At 40.6% G+C, this 26945-nt stretch overlaps 1 protein-coding gene across 3 annotated transcripts in view; it reads right to left on the bottom strand.

Annotated features, from left to right (window-relative positions):
- The window catches only part of LOC137093116 (probable E3 SUMO-protein ligase RNF212), a 217341-nt gene that overhangs the window by 103179 nt on the left and 87217 nt on the right, over positions 1-26945 (bottom strand). Inside the window, exons 8-13 of one of the 3 annotated variants that reach the window (XM_067457847.1) lie at positions 25048-25103; positions 24779-24848; positions 23089-23131; positions 22933-22987; positions 12852-12918; positions 12164-12750 (exon numbers count right to left, since the gene is read on the bottom strand). In XM_067457847.1, the coding sequence (XP_067313948.1) occupies positions 12600-12750; positions 12852-12918; positions 22933-22987; positions 23089-23131; positions 24779-24848; positions 25048-25103 (442 nt within the window). In that variant the 3' untranslated portion in view covers positions 12164-12599. Of the gene's footprint in view, positions 1-12163; positions 12751-12851; positions 12919-22932; positions 22988-23088; positions 23132-24778; positions 24849-25047; positions 25104-26945 lie in introns of those variants that run through there. The other 2 variants (XM_067457850.1, XM_067457848.1) reach the window with 2 other exon arrangements.

Genomic DNA, 26945 nt, shown 5'->3' with positions numbered 1-26945 from the left:
CAGTCCATATGTGTAATTTCCACACGTTATCTCCTTCGGGGGAGTGTGGCTTCCGCAGCGGCCTCCAGGGGCACACTTTCCCAGCGTTATCCAATAGTCCTCTGCTTGGGTCTAATGGGATAGCAGTAGGGCTCTCCCTGCAGGAAATTCCCCGCCCGCTGAGACGGAGTCAGAGGGACTCCGGCAGGGCGCTGGAAGTGGTAGTTACTGTGGCGCTTTACATAGGGATCCCCATTCGTCGGTCTAGTTCTGACGTACGTCAAACGTGACTGACTGAAAGGGAACGTCTCGGTTACGTATGTAACCCTGTTCCCTGAAGGAGGGAATGGAGACGTACGTCCAGTCGCCACAGTTGCTGTACCATCACTGCAGTTAGAGCCGTGGTTCGGCTCCTCAGTGAAAAACAATGGTGCGTGGTGAGCGCTTCCGCTTTATACCCGCGCAGCGGGGTGGGGTGCGATATGCAAAGCACGCACGCCAATGTTCATCGGCCCGTTTTCTAAATCTCAAAGCTGATAGGGGCTCCCAGAAGTGATCCCCATTCGTCGGTCTAGTTCTGACGTACATCTCCGTTCCCTCCTTCAGGGAACGAGGGTTAAATACGTAACCGAGACGTTTCTGTTCCTCTCAATTCTGATTTCGTTTTAACTCCTACGGTGGCCGCTTTAGTCCAAGATTAAGATGGCAATCCCCCTCTTCACATTCGACTCTGTGCCATTGAGTGTTAAAACGTGAAAAGCAAAGCTTGAATTTATGGGTATATCCCTCTTTGGCTAATGTACTTTCAAGATGGAGGGGCAACATGGCGACCAGTATTCAAACCCCTCACCCGTATGTATTTTCAATGGCATTTTATAAACTTACAAGAATACTTAATTACTTGAAAGAAGTAAATATACATTAATGAGCACATGTATTTTTGAAAGAACTAAGTGTTTTTAGCTAAGAATAAACAAAAAAAGTTACACAGTGTAGCTTTAAGTATTCTTTCTGCGGATGAGATTTTCTGTGATGTTTGTTTTGGGTTATTGATTGATTTCTTGGTTAATTTGTTTCTGTTGTGTTTTTTTTTACTATTTGGAGGTCTGTTCATATAGGGATTATTCATTTATTGTGTAAAAGTGACATTGTTATTGATAAGTGTAGGTTTTTCATATGGTATATGTTTGTATATCAAATGAACTTAATCAGCAAACGAGTTTGGAAAAGGAACTCTTTATAACTGATTGTGTAAAGTAATACAGTTGATCCCTCCTTCAAAATTTGTGTAGCTGTTTTCTTTGTTGGAGAGAAAGTATTAGCCCCCGAACAGGGACAAAACTGCATTTATTTTTAACTATTTTGATTTGCAAAATAAGAAATGGAAGACTTAAATCCTGATGAGAGGGATGAGAGTATGCTGCCAACCCTGATTTTACAGCTGGTCCCTTTGTGACTCGTAGAGAACCTGTTAAAGAACTCCTACATACTTTAAGCAGGGCTCTACGCTAAGTTTTTTCTTGAGGAGCACTTATGCTTCTAATTATAAAAATTAGGAGCGCAGTCAAAAATTTAGGAGCACATTCTAATCCATCAAACACATTCAAATTATAACTTTTCTATTACAGGGCAACATTTGTCCTTTTAAAGGGGTGGTTGCATGCGAATGTTGCTGCTTGAGCATAAACAGTATCTGCAATGTTACAGCGCTGAAATTTCAATACAAACGGAGATATTGTCTTTTAAAGTAAAAAAATGGCCGGTTTGAAATACAGCAAGCTTCTTCCTGGGTTGGTGACATCATAAACCCTCTCTAGTCTCCGCAGATGACTTATGCCCGTAATGGGAAGGGGCGTGGCGTTTTGAGACAACCTGTGCTTCTCTTTAAATTAATGTCCTGGGGCATTTCTACCATTATATTATGTTTTCTAATCTTATTAAATGTATGCATCATCTGTCAGTTTCTTAAATTAAAGGGGGGGTGAAATGCTGTTTCATGCATACTGATCTTTTTACACTGTTAAAGACTTGGAATCCCATACTAAACATAGACAAAGTTTCAAAAGTTAAGGTGGACGTTTGATGGGAGTATTTCTTTGTCAAAAATACTACTTCCGGTTAGTCATAAGTTTCGGCAAGTTTTTTGAGATCATGCGTCCCCTTTGACGTTAATGGGGGCGGAATTTCCTTGTATGGGCCTTACGGACAATTCTACCGGAAGCGCGTGAGAGAGAGAGAGGGAGAGAGCGAAAGTAACAGGCTACGCCCATCAAAGCGCTGGCTTGTAGGATGCTGCACAGGTGATGTGCACATAACAATGTCACCAAAAAAGTGCGTTTTTGGTTGCCAGACCAAGACAGTCCTGCACAGATTCCCCAAAAACCCTGCGTTAAGGCAACAGTGGTTGTAATTTGCTTTTCCGGATCAGCAACTGAGTTGCGCGAATGTTTATATCTGTTCGCTGCATTTCGGTGCCGACTGTTTCATAAACAAGGCCCAGCTCGACACAGGATTTTCCGATCGCCTAATGCTGAAGGATGGAGCAGTCCCAACGATAAAGGTCCCAACGTTAGTACCGCAGGCTGTGATTAAGACTGCTTCAAATGTCTGTGTTTTTGCCTATGCTCATCAAGTAGCCCAAACATGATCACGTATAGTTAATTGATCAATGGAGCATGCGATGTGTATTGCGTGTACATTTGTTTAGCTGGCCACTATATGTGTAACTTTATGTTTGTGTATTGTAAAAGCACTCCAAACAACAATACACAAAGAGGGGGGAAATATGCTGAACTAAATAAGCACGCTTCTTCATTCAAATGCGCTACTATTCCGTGTCTTTCTATGTAAACACTAACTTAGCCTGCCGTGCAAAACCAGTCCGCTTACTGTCTACACAAACCACGCGTAAACACACAAACACACGTGCACAACTGCACTTCCCACATGTACACCTTCAAAGACAAAAATACGACGATATAATTCAAGTATAAATATGTAAATAACACAAGCCGCTAAGCATATTATATAGTTAGTGTATAACTTGTACCACATAGAGACGTCCTGCTCTAGTCGTTTTTGCTGCTGCTCCTGTTCAACTGCAGCCTCTGGGTCTGATTCCGGATCATAGATGTATGGCTGTATCTGATTAAAAGCCATATTTTTATTTTGAATAAAGTTTTTTTCCCGCTGTTAGGGATGACACAGCTTTACGACGCACTCGACTCAACACAATAGCAGCAGCGAGCACACGTCATTATTTAGCTCCGCTCACACGACACGCCCCCACCCGCTCGGCTTTTTTCGGAAAGACTCGGAACAGCGCATCTTTCTTATATAATTATTAAAAAAATAAAGACTTTTCGGAGATATGCAGGATGCAATGCTACTCTATAGGTACTCAAGATTGACATGACACTGACTGAAACTGAGTGTTTCACCCCCCCTTTAAAATAGATAAGTTGTTTTTAAAATGTTAATTTAAACAATAATTTCAGTTACAACAATTAGACACAATCAGACTGTTTCAAATCAAATGAGATATGCATCAAAAGATCCGTCTTTGCACAGCAGAAGTGGCTATATCTGAAGTGAGATATAGACACATTTACATAGTGTTTAGGTTTAGGTTTATTTAAGGTTTGACAAGGAAGGCTATTGCAGCACAAAACCCTGAAATGTGTCAAACATAACATATACTCAGAAACAACCATTATATACCTAGTTATATACCTAGTTTAAAACAAGCTAAAAATCCAAAAATCCCATTTTTCTGACATAATATTATCATTAACTTCTGAGAGTACAGCACAAATACACACACACACACACACACACACACACACACACACACACACACACACACACACACAAAAAGCAGAACTGGACTTCATACAACCAAACACCTCAAGCATTTAATGCAGCTCATGGGTAAATGTAGTATGAATATTTTACATATACGTTTTTGAATATAGAAATATGTACAAATTAAACTTTAAAAGTTTAATATTTTAAATAAATAGTCCAGGCAAAGTATAAATATGAAAATAAAACCGCCAGTAGGTGGCGGCAAGTCATTCAGTCAATAGATTCATTTGAATCAAATTGCTTGGAGATGCGCATCAGTTCTGGTGTGACTGATTTTCACAAATAGACAGTGTTGTGGTTAAAACGTTGTTACTTAATATCAACTTGTCTATTGGATTTTTGTACAAGATCAGTATCACACATGGAATCATGCCAATACTCGGAGCTATAGCAAGTAACTTTTGGCGCTCTGGCGCTTCCTAAACAGAACCACATGCATCTAGCGGAAGAACATTGCAGCCGGATCTACTTCTCTCTGTTTGTGTCTATGGCGAGTCGCGCAGGTACTGTGCTAATCCGCAGCGGGATTATAAACACTTATTTTATGTGTACCATAGTGATTCAGGATAAGACAAAAACACGGTTTGGAAAAAATCTTCATAATATACTTGCTCATTATATACATTTAGTTTTTTTTTAAACAGCATGTGTAATAAAGATTAACTCAAGGGCTTTTTTTAAATGTATTATTAATAAATTATTTTTTGATGGCATTCATGCCCCAAGCATCCACTAATGCTTGTTTATGCTTGTTTATGATAACCCAAATGTGGTATTTCCAGTTCATTTTGATTTGGCTGTAAATCATTAGCGCGAGGTGTAGCTAAAGTGCGCATGGCTGCATCGTCACACCCGTATCACTTTGTAAACAATCTTGAAGTGTAGTCCATCGCACACTTTTTTGCACTTATTCTGCTGACTGAATGCATGAAAAGCAGTTGATTGCAGTAGGAAACGTAGCCTATCAGTTTCTCAGGGTTGATGCACTTTGGGAGTTGTAGTTTTTATTCCGATTGTATTCCACATCAATTCATGAGAATCGAGCGGGTCACTCGCCTAAATATTTTTTCACAGTTGCACGCAGTAATTTTTAGGCGTACCTGAAACTGTACCTGCACCCACCTATCTGCCTCCTGCAAAAGTACAGTTTTCCCATTTTGGAAGTGAAGCAGATCCTGTGTCTTTTACCGAACGTTGTGAAGAATATTTGGCCATTCGACCTTTGAGTGACTCTGAAATTCTCGCTTCAGTATTGAAGGGCACTGTGAAAGATTCATGGTTATTGGCGGAGAAGAGAACGGTACTGACATGGCAACAGTTTTAAACAATCTTTCTCCGCTCATTTTTAAATGACGATTATGAGGCTTAGGCCGAAAGTAGGCTTCTGGAGGGGCTATGGAGAGTATACGTGATTTTGCATTCCATTATAGAGCATTGTGCCTAAGGTGGAAGAAGGACATGCACGAGAGATGGCGCAAGCATACCTTTCAAGTATCCCGTTTTGGCCGGGAAAGTCCCGTATTTTACCCTTCTTTCCCGCCGTCCCCCCGTATTAATATTTTTCCTGTATATATCCCGTATTTTAACATGCGTTATTAAAAAATAATAATACTGGAGGAAAAAAACAAAAACATTTCCAATCTGAGCTCTGTAACTAGCCTCGCGATAACTGCCATCTGCAGTAGCCTACAGTACTGTAGGTGGCAGTTGTCGCGAGGTTAGTGTGTGAGGTCAGATGACAAGTGACAACGCGGGAAAAAAACAAAAACAAAACAGAGACGGATGATGGACGTAACGATAGAAAGCACTCCTGCCAAAAAAACATAACCCTCATGTAAATACCGTAATCAATGGGACAGTGAATTAAATGTATGCGTTTTGTACGTTTTGTAACTGCGACTTCAGCATTTCACATCCATATCATGTGCGACAGCGGAAGATCTTTTAAAATGACATTAACCACTTATAATGACAATGTAAAGAACAAAAGTAATTGCTCACTAAATATGCTCTGCTCTTGACTATATAATTTCAGTACCTTTTAGTATATATTAATCTATATATAATTCATAACGTATGCAGTGTAAACTGATAACAATGTATATTTCCTACTTGTTAAGTAGTTATACAGGTAGGAAGAGCACAGGTACAAATTAAAAGTATTATTATTATGGGTCTATGTGAGGATTTATGCCAACCCCAACCCCGCCCAAAACCCCCCGATCTCTCCCGGATTTTGATACCCAAATGTTGACAGGTATGGGTGCAAGCGATACTAAGAAACTGCAATCCTCATCTTTTGAGCCTGTTGCGGGGAACGGTGAGAGACGTCAGTGAACTGGTAAGGATAGGGACCCAAATCGAAAGAGATTTTAAAGGGAATCCAAACGATATTGGAACCATGCCAATTCTGAGATGCAGAAGAAAAGATCTCCAAGTGAGAAAGATACCACGCATAGGCCAACCCATGCTAACACCCGAGTAGTTCAGTCGGTTTCATTTCCCAGTCAGGCTGAATTGAAAATGGTGACTTTACCCATATCACTAAGAGGTCGGTACTTATAGACAATGGTGGACAAAGGGAGTACCCTCTCTGATTCAAGAGTCCTGTTGGAACCAGATAAAAGGAAAAGTCCAGTGGAACCCAAGCAAAGGACAGACACTCATGTTAGCCAATGGTCAATGCATTCTTCCATGGGCCTGTCTAACTGGGAATGTGAGCTGCAGGGGCAAAAATTCAAACTGACATTGTATGTGCTGAGAGATTCAGATCTGACAGTACCAATAATTCTGGGTATGGATTTTTTTTAACTTCTGCTGGGGTTATGCTGGATTTCCGAAGAGCCCAGTATGGCATTGTATCCTAAGAGGAAAGAGAGAGTGAGAAGTTTCCCCTTTTGCCATCTAAGGCCCTGTTCACACGAAGCCAGCGCTTTCCCAATCCGATCTTTTTTTTCCCTCGTTTCAAGAAAAATCTGCGTCCACACGAGATTACAAAAACGGACTAAAAACGGTGTAGTTTGCATGCCAGGCCAGTGTGTGGCGCTGTAATTCTGCCAACAAAATACACTAAAAACGGAGAAGAAGAGTTGTGGCTAGGCAGGGGTATAGCAGTGGTCGGAGGTGAGGCAAAATCTCACAATAAAAAAACAATACATTTGCTACTTAACAGATGTGTTTTATTAATGCCTACACCTACCCCAACCTAAAAACATACCCCTACAGGTATGCAGATACGTTAATTAAATGACGCGATATTGATGTGCACATGCCCAGTGCCCGTAGTTGTATCCCTTACCTCTTTCACCGTGCTGGACGTAGTGTGATGACATCACCGTTTTAGAAAATATACGGATTCGCTGTACACATGAAAACGGAAGATGATCGTTTTCAGATTTATCTGCTTTGGGACGCGGTTTCGAAAAATATCGGATGCATGCTTCTAAAACGCCGGATCCGTGTGGACGAAACGCTGATACGGTACAAAATGTATACGTATACAGCTAAACGCGTCTCCTTGTGGACGGGGCCAAAGTAATTTACCAACAATGTGGTTTCCTTTTAATATCATCAGAAGACTCATCGGCTGTTCGACAACTAGCATTCAAAGATAATACCACCTCAGAATTCGAATTCCAGAGTCATTTGGAGAAGTTGATGCAGCAGTTTTTTTTTTAAAACCCGCCAACTACTAGCCCCAAATAATAGCTTCTCTGGGTTCCCCAGAAAAAAAAATGGTGTTTGGGGGGTAAAATTTGTGTTATTTTGGCAAGATTGCCTGCTAAAATTCACACTCATGGGTCTATATATCACATAATAGTCACTTCAACCCGCGGACATAGATAACAACCTGCGGGGAAAAAACGCGGACTTGGCAAGACAGTGCAGTTGAGCTCTGTTGACGTCGCTCCGTTGCTCTGATTGGTTGTAGGTCTATCCAATTGAGGTCTTTCCTGGTTCGGTTGACACACGCCCCATAATCACAGCCCAATGGAGCAGTTTCAGACTTATTTTCTGACTAGAATTGAGTATAACCACGTCAGGCTAATATTTTGGAGCAACTAACTCCACTCCTACCCTAAACCTACCCAATCCCAACAATATAAAACACGTAACAGGCAAATAAATGTACAGTCACATGTATTTATTGCAAAAACGGCCAAAAAAAAAATATAAAAGAATTAACTCATGTTGCATTCTAAGACTTCATGTGAAGAACAGAGTTGATCTTAATGTTTTAGTCATTGAAATGATGATCGCGCCCCTTTGTGAACAGAATACACGCACTCGTTAATATTTCTGTTTCAAAGGATACACGTGACAAGTTTAGAATGACGCAATCAGTCACGAGACAAACAAGAGCCAATGGCATTTCATAATCAAAGCTGACGTAATGACGCAATTGGTCACGAGACACACGGCAACCAGTTAAAGCTGACTTGACGTTTCTTCCGGCGGCAATATTTGAAATGTATTATTAATCTTTGGCGGATGGACTCGACGTTCTGATTGCTTTTGGGGATTTTCTTCACACAAATCAATCGTTTGGGCCCGGGACATATTTTTTGAATATTTGTACTTTCTGAATAAATTGTGCCTGCAGTCGTATCTGCCTGTTATATCCTGTTTTTTATAATACACAAATGGATAGGTTTAGGGAAGAGTTTGAGTTAAACGTTCAAAATGTGTCTGAATATGTGTGTGTGTCCACAAGGTAAATGGATTTATAAACATACTAAATTATGTTTTTGTGAAAATGTAAAAATGCAGATTTTTTCTTGTGATGGGTTGGTTTAGGGGCTGTGTGTGTGTGATGGATAGTTTTAGGTGTAGGGGCAGTGTAGGGGGATAGAATGAAACGGCATTGATAAACACGCTAAAAAGTGTTTATGCATCTTGATAGCACGCCAAAATGGCATATGAATTGGCGTGTCATACATACGCCATTTCATGAGATCAGTTTGGGTATGGAAGTCATATTCGTGATTTGCATAATGAATTTGGCAAAAAAATTACGTCGGATGACCTTCCTGACACAACCCTCTCTAAAATTCGCACTCATGGGTCTATATATCACATAATAGTCGCTTCAATCCGCGGACATAGAAAAAAACCTGCAGAAAAAATGTGGACATGGCAACACATTGCAGTTGAGCTCTGTTGACATTTGACAACTAACGTAAAGCCTAGTTCACACTGCCCGATTTTTGCCCCGATTTTGAGTCGCTGACAGGTTTTGTGAAATCGCAGACAAATGCCCGAGATCACAGGCAAATCGGTGCTTATGAACGCAAGTGACAATCACGCAGTGTGAATAATCAAAGACGCGATCAGAAAGAATCGCAGACGAGTCGCCGATGCCGGTGAGATATTTGGCATGGTAAATATCTGGACCTGTCGGCGATTCAAACTCCTGCTGTGTGAACAGCGTTCTGACTGAAAATTACACCGACAGCCAATGAGAGAGTGAGATACAGGGCAGCAGGAGGTTCAGGGAGGATTTATAGAGCAGAATTTCAGTATTTTAATAGATATATTTACAATTATATCAAACAGAAACAAAGCCCAAACATTTGCACATCCAGCCACAGCAGCAGCACATTACAAAATTGTATATTTACCTCAAACTGTCTTTGCAGAACACAATCCTGGCTCCCTCTGTCTCTCCAACAATTTCTTCCGCCATAATCTTTTTTCTTTTTCTCCACAAATCAGCGCACATAAAATTTGAAGCAAACTTTGTGCAGTTTATCATTTTTAATAACAATTCCAAGTCTCGCGCGAGAACTCCGGTCTGACGCACGTGTGATCTCGCGTTGTTTACTTGTCACATCGCACATGTGTTTGGGAAACGTAGTTTGTGCACCGGAGAGAGAGAGTTGTCGGCAGAGTCATGCAGTGTGAACTCCTCTGTCGTCAAACCATCATGTAGTGTGAACACAACAGTGACTGAATGATACCCCAGATAGTCATGCAGTGTGAAAAGAGCAGAGACCCGACAAGTTTGAAAATCGTGCAGTCTGAACTAGGCTTAATGCGTCAGGCTACTAAACCATCCCACTCTCAACAATATAAAACACGTAACAGGCAAATAAGAGAGGGAATGACTGCCGTAATGACTAACCTCATTCAGTTTGTTGAAAAAACCATGCTATTACTTTTTTTCATTTTTATAAAGGATTAACGTCTCGGTTACGTGTGTAACCCTTGTTCCCTGAAGAAGGGAACAGAGACGTACGTCGGACTTAGACCGACGAATGGGGATCACTTCTGGGAGCCCCTATCAGCTTCGAGATTTAGAAAACGGGCCAATGAACATTGGCGTGTGTGCTTTGCATATCGCACCCCGCCCCGCTGTGCGGGTATAAAGCGGAAGCGATCCCCACGCACCATTGTTTTTCACTGAGGAGCCGAACCGAGGCTCGAACTGCAGTAATGGGACAGCAACCGTTGCGACGGGACGTACGTCTCCGTTCCCTCCTTCAGGGAATGAGGGTTACATACGTAACCGAGACGTTCCCTTTCAGTCGGTCACGTTCGACGTACGTCGGACTTAGGCCGACGAATGGGGATCCCTATGGAAAACGCCACAGTTACGACCACTTCCAGTGCCCTGCCGGAGTCCCTCGGACCCCGTCTCAGCGGGCGGGAAATTTCCTGCAGGGAGAGCCCTACTGCTATCCCACAAGACCCAACAGTGGACTATTGGATAACGCTGGGAAAGCGTGCCCCTGCAGGCCACTGCGGAAGCCACACTCCCCCGAAGGAGATAACGTGTGGAAATTACACGTATGGACTGGCCGTGGACAGTGCTACATACGGGAGTCCCAGGGGTGGCCCCGGCCCTGATGGGCTGGGGGACAGTCACCGCACTGAGACGGCAGAGCGGGCTCTGCCAAGGGAAAGACACGGGCTCGCCGCAGGGGGCCGTACCGTGGAGAATACACATATGGGACCGCCGTGGGGGTCACCACATTGGAACCCAGCCTAACACAAGTTCCACACTGCATACGAGTGTTAGACCGCCACGTCTGACTGCCGCGGGTTGCGGAGGACTTGACAGGGTTCGCGCTCACTCAACGGGTTTGTCCTAAACGTAATCTTCAGGTCACCCCGGCCATCCATCAAAGTAGGTCTATTCTGCTGGGCAGGAATAGACCTAGATTGAGCTATGGGTAGGGGAACTCCACCTTCCCGGAGGAGGGCAAGTCTCGACCTAAGCGCCAAGATAGTCATGTTCCCGCAGTGAGAACACAAAGCGTGCTGTAAGCCCAGACACGTATAATACACAATACAGCGATTGTGACCGTCAGCGGGCGACAGGGAACGACCACATCCAGAAACGCATGGGTGGAAAGACATCCTGAAAAGGACGGCACGTCACCCGTGAAGCTCTTTTTGTGAGGAAAATCTGCTCTTTTAGGTGAAGCACCCAGGGATCGATTGCGGCAGAAAGGACAGGGTTTGTGTGCAGCCCGTTTTCTGCTCTCACCAGAAAAAGGAACACGCCCACCGAACCAACTGTGTGTGGTGTGTGTGTGTGTGTGTGTAAGTGCAACTTGCTCAGTTTGCTGTGAAAAAAAGCAGCTCTTTCAGCAGCAGTGAGATCACGGTCGCGCTGTCTTATGCTGTCCGGTCAACACGAGCGATTTCCCCCGGCACACGCTTTCTCTCTCTCTCTTGCTAGATAGCAGGCAGTTAGATGCTTCATCAAAGCTGTTCGGCTCCGAAGTGAATGACAATGGTGCGTGGTGATCGCTTCCGCTTTATACCCGCGCAGTGGGGCACGATATTCAAAGCACGCGCGCCAATGTTCATTGGCCCTTTTTCTAAATCTCGAAGCTGATAGGGGCTCCCAGAGTGATCCCCATTTGTCGGTCTAAGTCCGACGTACGTCGAACGTGACCGACTGAAAGGGAACTTACAATTATTATGATACATTAAAGACATGACTCTGATGGGCCATGGGCTGTACTGCAAAAAGTCCATGCAATCCATGGTAATTTAACTGTTTTCAAATCTTAAATCAAAACTTAAAATAGAAAGTTTCTGTAATACATCAGGAATATCAGGAATTTAGGGTAGGATCTAGTGAGTTAGTAGCAGTTCTAAAGTTTGCACAATTTGACCTTATCTAGCAGGAACTAATTTGATCTATGTAGGCCTAAGAAATCATACACAGACATTTTCCAAAGACAAACCACCACCAAACTCCAGCTGATTTGTTTGGATGAACCCAATATTTGATTTTTTTTTAAATGAGATACCAAGATAATAAACAAGACAAGAATACCACAATATTATATGCATCATTTTAATCAATGAGAACAAGGTTTGAACACCTCAGTACATCAGTGTGAAATCACTGTGACAGAGAACATATTGTATGTGATTAACTGCACATGCTGCTGACACAATGCGAGTCATACACAAAATGGCATTTTAAAATTCACACTCACAAACCACTCAATGGGGGTCTGTGATTAATTGCTTCATAAAAACATTTATGGAAACAAGAGCACAGATGTTCATTCTTCATTGAGAGGCAGCGTTAATGCATTGTGGCATCATGAAGTCAATTACAGGTCTACACTGCAGTGAGTTCATTGCTCAACTCATTGAGTTCATTGTTCATTGAAAAAGAGCCTGATGTCTTTTTCATGAAAGTATCTGGTAAAAACAGCAGAGCTTTGTCTCACATAAAAAATGTTTTGAGGTGTGATAGCCATTTTGCTTTTGGACTGAAGTGCATGTCATGGAGGGGGTCCCTGGGAGGACACAGAACTGTATTTGTAGGCCGAGGGCAGTTTGAACACAGGCGTCACCCATGGTGAATTTCTGTGGTAGGCCACATTATGGGATGGACTCATTGCAGGCTCCCGTGGACCACTGGAGAATTCCCTACTGCAAGAGATACGTCTCATGTTACTCTGGGCATCCATGCTAAGATAAAATATTTTTCCAAGATAAAAAACAGAGGAGTCATTCTTTTGTGGAAGAAATACCTGACAGTGGCGCTGAATGGTGCTGAACCCATAGTGCTCTGACTTGATGCCATGTGAGGAACTGAACCTAAAAGGAGGGGACCATTCATTGTAGAACAAAGTATACAGCTAGATCGTATAAATGGGTTGATCATATGATTGTGAAATGAGTGCTGTTTCTGAGAGGTCAGAAGTACTATCCAGTCTTCTCAGAGGAGTCAACCAGTGTTGGGCAAGCTACTTGGAAAATGTAGTGAGCTAAGCTACCAGTTACTCTACATTAAATTAAGCTTCACTACACTGAAGCTACCCCCCTGGGAAATGTAGTACGCTAAGCTACAGCAACATGAAAAAAGTAGTTTACTACATTTAAGCTACTTTTTATTTATTTAATTTTATATTGAACCCACTTCATTCCAATCAATGCTATTTCAGTGATCAATAAAAGTCAAGCATATAGACACACATTTTTTTTAGTTATACAAAAACTGTCCGAAATGAATTCGGCAACAAAAACATGTGATCTATTAACAAAACCAGGGGGCTATTGCACAAAACTAGGATAAGGGATTAAGCCGGGATATCTTGGTGATCTTGTCATTTTTATGCAAAATTTAGTACACAGCTGTCATGTAAACATACCCTGAAGGCAAACTCATACCAAGAATGATAACGATAATGAAAGATAACTGTATATTAGCGGATAAATTGAGCCAGGATCATTTCAAATATCCTCATAATTCAAATAGCTTTAAAAACATACTAAATTATGTTTTTTTAGATAGTAAAAATGCAGAATGTTTCCTGTGATGGGTAGGTTTAGGGGTAGGGGCAGTGTAAGGGATAGAAAATACGCTTTGTATGGTATGAAATCAGTTACGCCTATGGAGAGTCCCTGTAAACCACATAAACCAACGTGTGTGTGTGTGTGTGTGTGTGTGTGTGTCTCCCACATACATGAAACAAGTTTCATTCATTTATTCATTCATATCAAGAGGTGGCCAGGCTGGTCCCCGATACTTTTAACAAGAGGTGTTTATTCAAGAGAGACAATAGATTTTAAAACTTTGCAGTTTCTATTTTGTCACCGTGTGGGCGATGCACGTGCAACAGCGAATTGAGCGCTGGGAGAGAAAAAAAAACATCAACGAGATCGCGCCTATCCCGTCTTTACGCGCTCACTGCCAAATGAGTACTTTGAAAGGCTCGCGCGCGCATCTGTGCACGTCTGCGCGAGGCAGAAAGGAACGTAGAAAGTGAAGTATATCTGCGTTCTTATCAGTTGTGTTTCCAATTTGAGCTTGATCCTCAGAAATGCTTGGGAAAATGTAACGTTAGCTAGTGTGGACGCTACCGCACTACTTGATCAACAGAAGAGCTTCGCTAGTGAAAAGCTAGTTCATTGAGAAAACAGCGACGCTACCACCACGCTACTGAAAAATGTAGTTAAGCTAGTAGCGTCACTACTTGTAGCGACGCTACTGCCCAAAACTGGAGTCAACATATAATAAAAAGGTAGCTGATGGACAAAACAATCTTTTAGTTAGTTTCAGGTTAGTTTTACCCTACTAATGTCCGTGTCGTTGCAATAGTAATTCTCATGACGTGCACATTGTAAGATTTTGTTTCAGAATTGTTCAGATATTTAACTTTTTTGGAATCTCACAGTGGTGTGCCAGTTTACCAAGTGGGTGGAGTGTCTACCAGCACCCAACGACACCGCCCAGACCACGGCATACCCCCTGATGAATCACATCTTTTTCCTGTCAAGATTGCCACTGAGAATCAACTCAGACAGAGGCATCCACTTCACTACCGAGGTCATGCAACAGATCTGGAAATGCCTAAGAAACGCGGCTGTGATCATGCTCCTGTGCCTCCAGATTATCAGAGGCCAGCCACCACCAGACATCATCACACCGGGTCCAGCCTCGGGCATCGTACTGAGAGAGCAACCTGGACCCCCGATCACCAACTGCAGAACACACACCCAGATGATGTATGTCCGACTTGACCCCCGCAACGTCTACAACGCACACTACCCCCGTGCAGTAGCCCAGTACAGCTGGGCCGGTGCTCGCTGGACAGAGGACTCTCTCCACCACGCCGATGCTGATATCACGCACATGCTCAACCAACTAGAGAAGATGACCGTCACCCAGGCAGAATTAGGTAGACACAACCGCCGCCCCAAACGGTTCCTGGGAGCGCTGCTCGGAGCCGCTGCCGCCGTCGGAACTCTGTTTAACATTGGTATGTCCAGTGTCAACGCAGTAAACATCGCCACAGTAAGACAACATGTGGCTGAAATCCAAACTGAACTTCCACAGCTCAAAGAGCAACTCACCACACAGACAGGGTATCTGCAGGTTTTACCAAGTCAAATTTAAGACTTTTTAAGAACTTTTTAAGACCATTATGAATAAAATTTAAGACCTATATTGCGCAATAAAAAAACATGCATAAGAAATCCAGAATCACTCAATTACTTAAACTTATATTATTTAATTTATTTTAAATTGAACAAAGTATTAGTGAACTTATTATTCATAGCTCAATCCCACCAGGATTAGCATATATATATATTAGGGCTGGGCAAAGAAAATCGATTTTTCGATTAATCGGTTTTTAAAATCTGGTCGATTCAGAATCAATTCTCAAATGCCATGAATCGATTTTTTTAAATATTTATTTCCGCTAACATTGAACATAAGCTTAACGTAAATCTAATTACTAGTCTTCTCCACTAGATGTCACCCATTTGCCTTGCGTGATCTTACAAAGGAGCAAGAGGCGCACATCATTTATCCATTCAGTGTTTAAATGGCAGCATCCGGTGCGTTGTCGCCTTTTATAAAGCTGAGGTGAAATGCTGTAGTAATACTAAAAATCTGCGGAACCATTTTATGTGACAACACTCACACAGCCGAGCACACACACACACACACACACACACACACACACACACACACACACACACACACAGCCAATCACACAACCGCTAAAAATAATTACATACACGCGAATGCTTGCCTTGCATTAGGAGGATCAAACTTGAGCAGTCACTTAAGCATGTACGTTAGCCATTATAGACATATTCAAATTATAGTCCATATACAGCGCAGGATCAATAATTCAAACCCTATTAGCTTATATTATAAACAGATTTCCTCTAATAATAGTTAGTCCACAGTCAGTTAAGGTATTGTTGTCCATTACCACGACAACTACTCACCCATAGACTAAAAAAATAATGAACGCATTTCTCATGTATGAAAAGTAAATTTGCACACATGAGCAGCAAAATTGCAAGAAAAGCTTGTCGTGTACTGAAAATTGCTATAAAAAAACATCCAATATCCTAGCTTTTTATGTTTTAGAATAAATATATCAAAACATCCATAAAATACTTCTCAGATAAATTTTTTAAATAAAGTTGCATCAAAATTGTATTTAACAATTGTATGGATTTGAAATATAGAGATGTGTTCTGTTTTAATGTGCTCAGGTGTACCTAAAATAAAAAGTTTAACATACATGATTGTGGCTCTTCATTTCTTTTTAATTACACATTTATGTTCACTGTTCTTTTTTATAAATACCTATAGTATTTATTAAATCTATATTCATTTGAGTTGAATCAAAAATCGAATTGAGAATTGAAATTGAATCGATTTGAGGACTTGTGAATCAAAATCGAATCGAATCTGAACATCTGAATCGATACCCAGCCCTAATATATATATATATATATATATATATATATATATATATATATATATATATATATATATATATATATATATATATATAATTTTTTTGTGGTGGTCACTTTCATACATTTTTATTTTTTCATAATTAGGATGCAACATTAACCATATTATTATGTTAGATGCACAATGATCACACATGGCAATAAAACTAACAAAATGCATGAATCTTGTTTGGTAGGCATATTACAAAAACAAAAAAGGCTGTTCCAGTAGTGCACTATCTATCTTTAATAACACGATCGCTTGGGGTGGGAAATATGACCAACATCTTAAAAGTAAACCAGAGCAATAAGCAATTGCTTAATATAAGTAAAACGTTGTAATTACGTAATCAAGTAATCGGTCAGTAATAAAATATATACTTATAAACAAATGACAATAGGAAAAATAAATACAACATAAAGATGCATACAAAGAGGAACACTCCATTGTTTTTAGAAATAGGGCTTATTCAACTTCTTTTGGATAAACCCCATTTAGATATTTTGGCAAATGCATTTGTCTCAGTGCATGCATTGTTTTAGTTTGGCAGGGTCGCCGCTAGCTTAGCTTAAAATGCATTTCCCCACATATCTAAATGTAGCAAAGTAGAATAAGCCAGATTTCTAAAGTGTAAGTGCTGTTTTCCCCGTTTGTGTTGTTATATTAGTTTGCTTTCACTTTGTGAGCTTAATGCCCAGATCCAGTACTTACTGACAGTTCCCAAACGTTTTAACTCAAATCAGGATATAGACATATGCATAATGTGTATATTTGATCGTTCAAGAGTAACGTTAGGCTAATGAGCCTAAAAATAACACATTCAATACACTCGCGCGAGCGCTGACAGGCAGCAAACACATAACGACAGTCTGACATCGGAGTTCGGCGTTTACATCACTGTTATTAACTCTATTTAGTGCAATTGGGTATATTATACTTTTATGTTGTCATTATGCAAGATGGTGAGAAAGATTCGCCTTCGCGTTCATGATCGCGGAACTGCAAGAACCGTCAGACTCAGCTGAAGAATAAAATCTGTTTTATGCGTCTGTGGGGTACGATCAGAAAGAGGCTCGTGCCAATAACACGAAAGCTGATTGGCTGCAATATAAGTGGCATGCTTGCCTAATTTGTAGTTGTAATAGAGCGAACAATAGTTGGTCTAGCGAAAGAAAGAACTACAAACACCACGGAACAAACACACACACACATACACACGTGCTCGCGTGCTGCGGGAGGCGAGAGCGTTTCAATGAGGTAGCGTTACATGAACGTAGGAAAATTAAGACTATTTAAGACCTAGAACGCAATGCTTCCGCGAATTTAAGACTTTTTAAGGCCTTATATTTTGATTCTGAAATTTAATACTTTTTAAGACTTTTTAAGACTCCGCGGGGACCCTGCACAGAGTGCAGCTCTACAGACTATCGGCAAGACATTGAGAGGAACTGTGGTAATTCTAAACACCCACAGTGTCCTGTTAAACCAGACCGTGAACTCCATGAAACAGTTATTCACCGTCTTCCAAATGACTTTGACCAAACGCAGCTAGTTACCGCCTTAATGACGGACATGTTACGGGAAATAAGCTAGCCCATCGACAGCTTAGCCATGGGTAGAATCCCACCGTACCTGATACCCTTAAGCCTTGTGCAAAACGTGTTGGCATCTGCGATCAACGCACCCACTGACCCGCTGCAGATACACCTGGCCTACTCATTGGGTAGCGCCATTCCCCTTTACGTGGATCCCGAGCAGAAAGAAATGGGTTTCCTCCTCAATTTACCCATCACTGAGTCGAGCCGAATCTACCGACTCAAAGACATTATTAATGTGGGCTTTTGGAAAGGTAACACTCACCTCAAGGTGTGCACTCCTCAGGTAGTCGCGTACCATGACAGCGACACACAGCTGTATCTAGCCCCAAACCTGCACATGTGCACCCTGACCAAAGACATTCATTATCTCTGCCCAAGCAAACCTTTCCTCCGAGACAACACTGAGGGAATCTGCGGTTTGCAACCTATGCTCAGCAATACCCGCTGCCCCACCGACGCAAAGCCTCGTACCCAAGTCACCGAGACGCAAGCAGAGATCGTAGGTGACAGGTGGCTCGTCAACACTCCCGTGCGCACCGCCACACTGATCTACGACCAACACGACACTGCGACCCGTATCAACCTGCTGGATCAGAGCATGTGGGTCCAGGTACCGCGAGGAGCCATCCTCCACCTGGACGACTTGGCCTTGTACCACCTCCCAATCGAAGAATACCAGTCAGAACTGGAAATCCCTGCCTTCTTCAAGGACCACAACTTCACCCTCGCTCCCGAGTTAGAATTGTGGATTGAGAAAGGGGGGCCCCAGCTCATTGACATTGCTCCCCTTGATACAGCCCTCCAAGCATTGTCCCTAATGCCCATCCTGAATAACTCTCCTGTGGTCCAAACCTGGACCGCAGCTGACACTGCGCTATGTGTCTCTATGATCTTCGGCAATACCCTAACTCTGGGCATCGCTTTCCTCCTGTACAGAAAATTCAACAAGATGAGAACCTCCACAGCCAAGCTCACAGCGGCCGTGTCCGGAGGTCTCCGATGGAAACCCCAGAGGGAAATTACAACGCCCGGAGCAGAGATGGACCTCATCGAGCTGGCTCCCCAGCCGTAACAAACACCTGCTCCCGACTGCCCGACTCACCTACCATCCGTCCATTGTGATGGGAGGTTGTCCGATAATGACCTCAGGAACCAAAGGCTGAAAACCACTAGCCACTTGACCATCATGATCCACCTGTCATCCGACCAAAACGATAACTGTCATCCGACGATGTCATCCGGACTTCGTCAGATGAAAAGGGGGGACTGTAGCGTCTGTGGTCTCTTACAATGAGGATCAAAGATGAGTCAATGTTGATGTAAAGGGGGGGGGGGGGGGGGGGGGGTAGCTTTTAGCCGCATATAAATTAGGGGCCCGATGCCAACGAGTCTGGGCAAGTGACACCTAAGACAGTTTTTATGACCCAGTCGAAATGAAACAGGCAGTGATCTGGTCACAGACTCACAAACACACACACACATTCCTTATGAAGCTTTAATTAAGACTATTCTAGACTGTATACAATGTACCTTTGTGTGTATGCATGCTCCTTAGGTCATACCGGCCTAATCACGAGGTATAAACAATGTAAGTTCATTTTAAATGCTTGTATTCCTGTGGAAGAATGTATCTCTGCTTTAATATCTCCCAGCCATAACGTGTTTGATATCTAAATGTTCCTCTCTCTTTGCCTTAATCAACGATGCACAAAAAGGATCATGAAATGTATCAGTAATATGTTTAGCAAATTTGGGAGTAAAACTGTACAAAATCGACACCCTTTACGACACCTCATAAACATGCAAAGCAGGTCGTAAACCGAGACAAAGAGAATTTTTCCCGCTCAGAATTCACCCTCTGGATTGGGTAAACTAACCCAGAAGGGGCGTAGATTAATTGTCTTAAAAGACAAGTGGAAACATTTCTCCGCTCTCTTCCCTTGCTTCTATTCCCTTGCTCTCCTTGCTTCCTTACTGAGCCATCAACTTACTAGCCCCCGAGGGCATTTCTTCAGGGAGAACGCAGCCCATTTCTAGAGCGACCAGCCGCTCCATACCGACGTCGGAAAGAACCGCCGGACACGCAGGACATTTGAACTCGGAACACACGCACACACGCAAGAAGCCAAAACTAAAGCAAGTATTCTTATTTCTAAAATCCAAACTGCTGTTAAAAGGGTTGTGCTATTTCCCGTTGGGACAAGTTAACTCCGTTGAGATCTCTCTGTGTAACTGAAGTGAAGCTGCCTCTTTCTCCCTGTCTCCCTCTTTCTCCCTGTCTCTCTCTCTCTCTCTCTCTCTCTCTCTTTATCTCTCTAATTTTAGTCTATTCATTATTTTCGTTTATGTACCATATTCTTTCGTTTACTATCTATATTTCTGCTCTCTTGATGCATATTTAGTGGGTACTTTCTGTGTGAATTGTAGTGTTATTTTTAGTCTGTGTTTATTAAACCTCCAAAAGACATTTAATGAGCTGAATCTGTTATTCTTCCACATACACGAAGTCAATGAAACTTACGATCTAAACGTTACCTAACTGCTTATGCTACTATTTTAGTAAAGTAACTTGTACGACCATTTGAAATATTGACTTTAAGTTAATGATTCTTATGCGCTCGTAAAGCAGTAATCCCTTATTGAGAATTGATTTGAAGGTCTATAACTAATTTGCAGGACAAACTTAGTAAGATAATTTCAAGCAATTCCGTAAAGGGTTACTTGTATTTAATTAAACATTTTTCCCTATCGGAAAATTTTAATACGTAATGAACGACTAGCAAATTATATTCACAAATTCATGGATATTGAATATTAAATCCCTTTTGAGTTAATTATTCCCCGAGACATTAAACTCACATAGTCGCATTTTTGTTACACATGTGAATATCACAATATTATTTTTGGCGATACTGTATAGATTTTCAAAAACACAATAAATATTTTATCACACAAGATACAAATTTATATAATTAGTATTGCTATCATTTAAAATGCAGTAAATGGTTAAACTTTACTTTGTCTTACATGAATCGGTTAATAAAAGAACTGCTTTTTCTCAAAATTGTCCTATGGTGTGACTCTCAAGCATGGTGCAATAAATTAAAAACTCCTATAAATTAAAAAGAAAAGCATACACATGCTAAAAGTATCTCATCATTTTATTTTCTATTTTAGTAAATGCCAATATTTTTTTTCTGCCATATATTTATAAAACTTGATACATACACTGATTTTAAATCAGGCAATCCCCCTGACAACTTTAATTAGTTGAAGAGCCCCAATTGTAGTTATTGTAGTTACACAATTTACTTATCTGTACACCGCTGTTTCCTCTGTCCTAAAAACGCTGTTTCCTCTGTCCTCTGTTAAATTCTAACGTTTTGTGATAAACTATGCAAATATTGGCATGTGACAACACAAAAGGTGTAAGTCTATTTTATAGAAGTGTAAGTCTTATTTTATCCTTTGGATAAAAGCGTCTCCTAAATGCATAAATGTAAATATAAATGTAAACTACTAGACATTAAGAAATCATGTTAATTTCAAATACGTATATCACTGACTACTGTAGTTCGGCCAGGATATTGTCATTTAAAAGATGTTGTTGCAGCCCTCAACTGTTGATGTTGACATGTTGTGTTTTGGCCTGAAGCTCCACCCACCAACTATCTACCAATCACAAAGTCAGTAGTGTTTCGGCATCCAGGTTGACAGCTCTGCTCTAGTTACCACAGCTGCAGCTACAAACGTTCCTGCTGGATTCTGCAGCCTATCTGGCAACCTTGAGTCAGGGGGAAGGGGGAGAGGGGGTACACCTCTCTACAGTCATATGAAAGTGAATGCCGTACCAGTTTTGGCCACAATCTAACATACACTTCCTTTAATAAACAGGTGCCAATAATTCTGGCCAACGTGCTTTGGAGAAAAGCACTTATTTCATAATGTAATTTACCCCTCACAATTTTTTTTTACTTCAATAAACGTTTAGATTTTTGCTAATTATTTAAATGCAAAATCAAATGGATAAACAATGGAGATTTATTTTCACAGACATATTTGATTATATTTACAAGGGTTGCACTGATGATTATGAAAAAAAAAGTATTATTTTGTATCATTAAAAAAGAAATCCATTGTATAATCTCTATTTATATTTCCTTTATATAATTTGAAATAATTTTTGCTTTTTTTTTAAAAAGTAGTATCAGTCTGATATACTTATGAATGTTACTGTACAGACAGTTTTTATGCTATTGAGGTAAATGTATTTTTTAAATCAGCTGAGTTTACTTTATTGGATGTAATAAAAAAAAATATAAAAATACCGGTAACAATTACTTTGGTGTGTGTAAGCTCAAAAAACATTTTGAGCTTGCACACCAAAGTAATTGTTATTTGCCAACTTCTTCAGTATTCTATAGTTTTTTTTTGGCTGCTTTAGTTTCTTAGCTAGTTTTGTAATGATGAAAATATATTTTACTGGAGTTTCAGTTTTTATTTAATTTAATGAAAATGTTTAACCAACAATAATACCAGGTTGTTTGTCATGTGCTGCCTTTTTTAAATGGTGTGTCAAGTATGATTTTTAAATGTTTAAATGTATATAGTAAAAGTTGTTTAATTGCATTGGCCACAACAAGCTGTTGATTATCAGTTACTGGCCCAGAATATCTATATCTGTGCATCTTTAACATATGCAAAAACAAAAACGGCAATGACAAATATTTGAAACCAGCGTTTACAAACCTATGCGGCAGTTCTGCGGTGAGCTTCTGAGACAAATCCTACTCAAGACGTCTGGCTAGATGGAGAAACAGAGGCATAGAATCGCAAAGTCATGAGTTGTATATACTATACAGAAAACCACACAAGGATGAGTATGCAGAAAAATAGAGTGTTTACTTTGTGAGAGAGCCCCCTGCTGTCGGATTTGATGTTATCAGCTCTAAAAAAGAACAACCAAACTAATATTACAATCACAAGCAAGACTTCAAGTGATTAAAGCACAGACTTTAATCACTTAAAGACAACAGACATGACAGATACTTTTTTATAGATGTTGACATGGGATGTTCATGTTTGGGATTTTCAAACAAACCATCAAACACAGATAGACATACACCGATCAGGTATAACATTATGACTACTGGCAGGTGAAGTGAATAAATTTGATTATATTTTCACCACAGCACCTGTTAGTGGTTGGGATATATTAGGAAGCAAGTGAACATTTTGTCCTCAAAGTTGATGTGTGGAAAGCAGAAAAATGGATTTGAGCGAGTGTGACAAGGGGCAAATTGTAATGGCTAGACAATTGGATCAGAGCATCTCCAAAACTGCACCACTTGTGGGATTTCCTCAATCAGCAGTGATCAGTATCATTGACGCACGAAGGCTGGCCCATGTGTTCTGATTAAACAGACAAGCTACTGTAGCTCAAATTGCTAATTTGTTAATGCTGTTTTGATAGAAAGGTGTCAGAATACACAGTGCATTACAGTTTTTTGCTTATGGGGCTGCACAGCCGCAGACCAGTCAGGTGCCCATGATGACCCCTGTCCATCGCCGAAAGCACCAACAGTGATCCCACTGAAGAAGGTGGCCTGGTCTTATTAATCACGTTTTCTTTTACATCACGTGGATGGCCAGGTGGGGTGTGTGGCTTACCTAGGGAACATGTGGCCCCAGGATGCACTATGGGAAGAAGGCAAGCTGGTGATGGCAGTGTGATCCTTTGGGCAATGTTCTGCTGGGAATCCTTGGGTCCTGCCATCCATGTGGATGTGTCTTTGACACATACCACCTACCTAAGCATTGTTGCAGACCATGTACACCCTTTCATGTAAACAGTATTCCCTAGTGGCTGTGACCTCTTTCAGCAGAATAATGCACCCTACCACAAAGCAAAAATGGTTCAGGAATGGTTTGAGAAGCACAACGAGTTTGAAGTGTTGACTTGGCCTCCAAATTCCCCAGATCTCAATCCAATCGAGCCTCTGTGGGATGTGCTGAACAAACAAGTACGATCCCTGTAGGCCACCTTAAAACTTACAGGACTTAAAGGATCTGCTGCTAACATCTTGGTGCCAGATACCACAGCACACCTACAGGGGTCTAGTGAAGTCCATGCCTCGACGAGTGACCAAAACAGGAACCAACACAATATTAGGGTTGGGTCATAATGTTATGTCTGATCTGTGTAGAATATAATTAAAACCATTTATCATTTTCACTGTTGTATCAGTTTTGTTTTGAACTGTTGATTATGAAAATATTTCACAGACAGGGCTTAGATTAAGTCAGAAATATGTCTTAGTTCAATTAGGACATTTGAGTAGATTTTATAAACAAGTCTTTGAAAAAAACATTACTGGCGTGCATCTTGAGACAAAACAATGGCACTAAAATATTTTAAGATACAGTGTGTCAGCAGATAAAAAGTTGCTTTCAGTTAAAACAGCACAAACATGCATTTTAGTCTGGGACTTGACTTTAGCCTTGCCTGTGAAACCAAGGGAATCAATTATATATAAAAATATGTTAAATGAGAAACTAAAGAACTTAGCTTAAACCTTCCTGATCATATACTCACAAGCTAGCAAAGGATAAGGATCGTGACATTGAGAGAGGAGAAGAATAGGGAACTTTTGTCATTGAAGAAGCTGAAATAAACAAAGAAACAGCTCTTCAAAATGATAAATAACAACTCAAAAAAACAAAAAAAACAAAAAACCCACCTGACTTATTTCTTAAATAACCAGGGCTAAAATATTTTAAACTGTAACAGTTTGGACAATCTGTTCATCTTACAGATCTAAAAAGAGCTAAAAAACAAACAAACAAAAACAAGCTAGAACGCACCTGGTCTTTGACTTGCAGACTGTAAATCTCGGTTGGACTGTAATTCCAGTCTTGAACTGGAATGATTTAAATGACAAATGATGCATTAATACATGTTTAAGGTGTTTTCTTCTTCAGCTCTTCAATTTCTACATCTATACAATAACATATGTGGTCTTTCATTAGAAGAATGCAATACGTACAGTGCATATAAATAGTATTAGTTGTCAGATATGGGGAATACAGTACAGTAATATATATAGTATTATAACGGTATACAGTAGTATACTTCTTATGTTGCTTTATTTTTTGGACTTTTTTCTTTATTTTTCATAATTTCAAACATAATTTATTCCTGTGAAGAAAAGCTGAATTTTCAGCAGACATTACTCCAGCCTTCAGTGTAACACTGATATTTTTATTAGAATAATATTGTTTGTATTTACTGATGAATAGAAAGTTTGGTAACACTTAAAGGTAGGGTAGGCAATTTCAGAGAGGCTTGCAATAGCTCCCCACTCAAAGCCTCAAAACCACACTTCCAAAAACAAATGACACTTTCCACAGCACACCAGCAAATGTAATGATTATGAGTGTGCCATGAAAAATAAGAAGGAGACTGTCTAAACATTTTAATAAATCTGCAGAGAATAGAGATTTTAAAGGGATAGTTCCCCGAAAATGAACATTCTGTCATCATTTATTCACTGTTGTTCCAAACCTGTAAAAGTTTCTTTGTTCTGCTAAACACACAAGAATACAGGGTTTTTCCTACAGTGAAATTTTTTTGGTGGCAGCCAAAGCAAATTTTTGTCCCGCCAAAGGCCTTATTTGATGGGTTATTGTGAATTTGTGATTTATAAATTGATGTAGATTACTAATGCGCGTGACTCTCATTCTGCGCCCTCTTTAACTGAGTGAAGGAGAACGAGCAGAGAGCCGCGCACTCTCTCTGTCTTCAAAACGATCATCGTTCTCTATTTCTCACTCGCGCATATCAATCAAAATCGACAGAACTGACAAAATGGTAAAGGTCTGAAGACTGAATCAGTGCGCCACATGGCGTGTTCGCACAATATTTTCCCTGAATTACTGCTGGATGTGAATTGTGCTCAAAAATCGCACCTCTTTTAACAGACGTTTTGCACACGCAGCTGACATGAACCATACTTTCAAATAAACGGAAAAATATCCTTATGAAGTGTTTTCTGTGATCAACCTTTTGCGTTGTTTTAAGAGTCTGGGTTCACACATAACGTGTCCGCTTTTGTCCGATTTGCAAACTAATGACTCATTTGAACCGATTCATTTTAATGAACTGATCTGTCCAACACTGAACTCACGAATCGGTGTGTAATCATTTACTCACAACACCTCTGACATGAGAATGCAAGAGTGCTTACCCCATTAAACAAGAGCAAGAATTAGTCTTAATAATCCACAGTATTTTCATGTATTTATTTTGAGTATTTATATTGATAATGTGTTGTAAATTACCACAAAAAAAATGAGTTTAGACTGGAATAAGGTGAAAGCAGAACAACGCAAGTTAAATTGTTTATGGCAGAGAATTAGACTATGTTATTACATTTTTAATGCTGCTTTTTAATAATTGTTGCCAAAATAATGAATCAGTAAACCATGCAAACTGTGTAAAAATGAGGAACTAAAGAAACAAACATCAAGACATCATACATAATGAGATATAAAAATTAGATGAGCAACAAAAAGCAACAAAAAAAATGTTTGCATTTATTTTACATTTATTGTCATTATTGGACTCACAGGTCACGCGGGTAGGTACTTTTACTGTTGGGGTGTGTGTGCGCGTGCATGCGTGTGTGTGGATGACCATGACTGGTCAGCCACCACCAAAGACCATTTCTGACCCAGGAAAAACCCTGAGAATATATATGTTT

Source organism: Pseudorasbora parva, chromosome 11, assembly GCF_024679245.1.
Source record: "Pseudorasbora parva isolate DD20220531a chromosome 11, ASM2467924v1, whole genome shotgun sequence".
In the NCBI taxonomy this organism is placed as follows: domain Eukaryota; kingdom Metazoa; phylum Chordata; class Actinopteri; order Cypriniformes; family Gobionidae; genus Pseudorasbora; species Pseudorasbora parva.
Note: the sequence above shows the minus strand (reverse complement) of the source record. Positions and strands in the feature narration are given on the sequence as shown.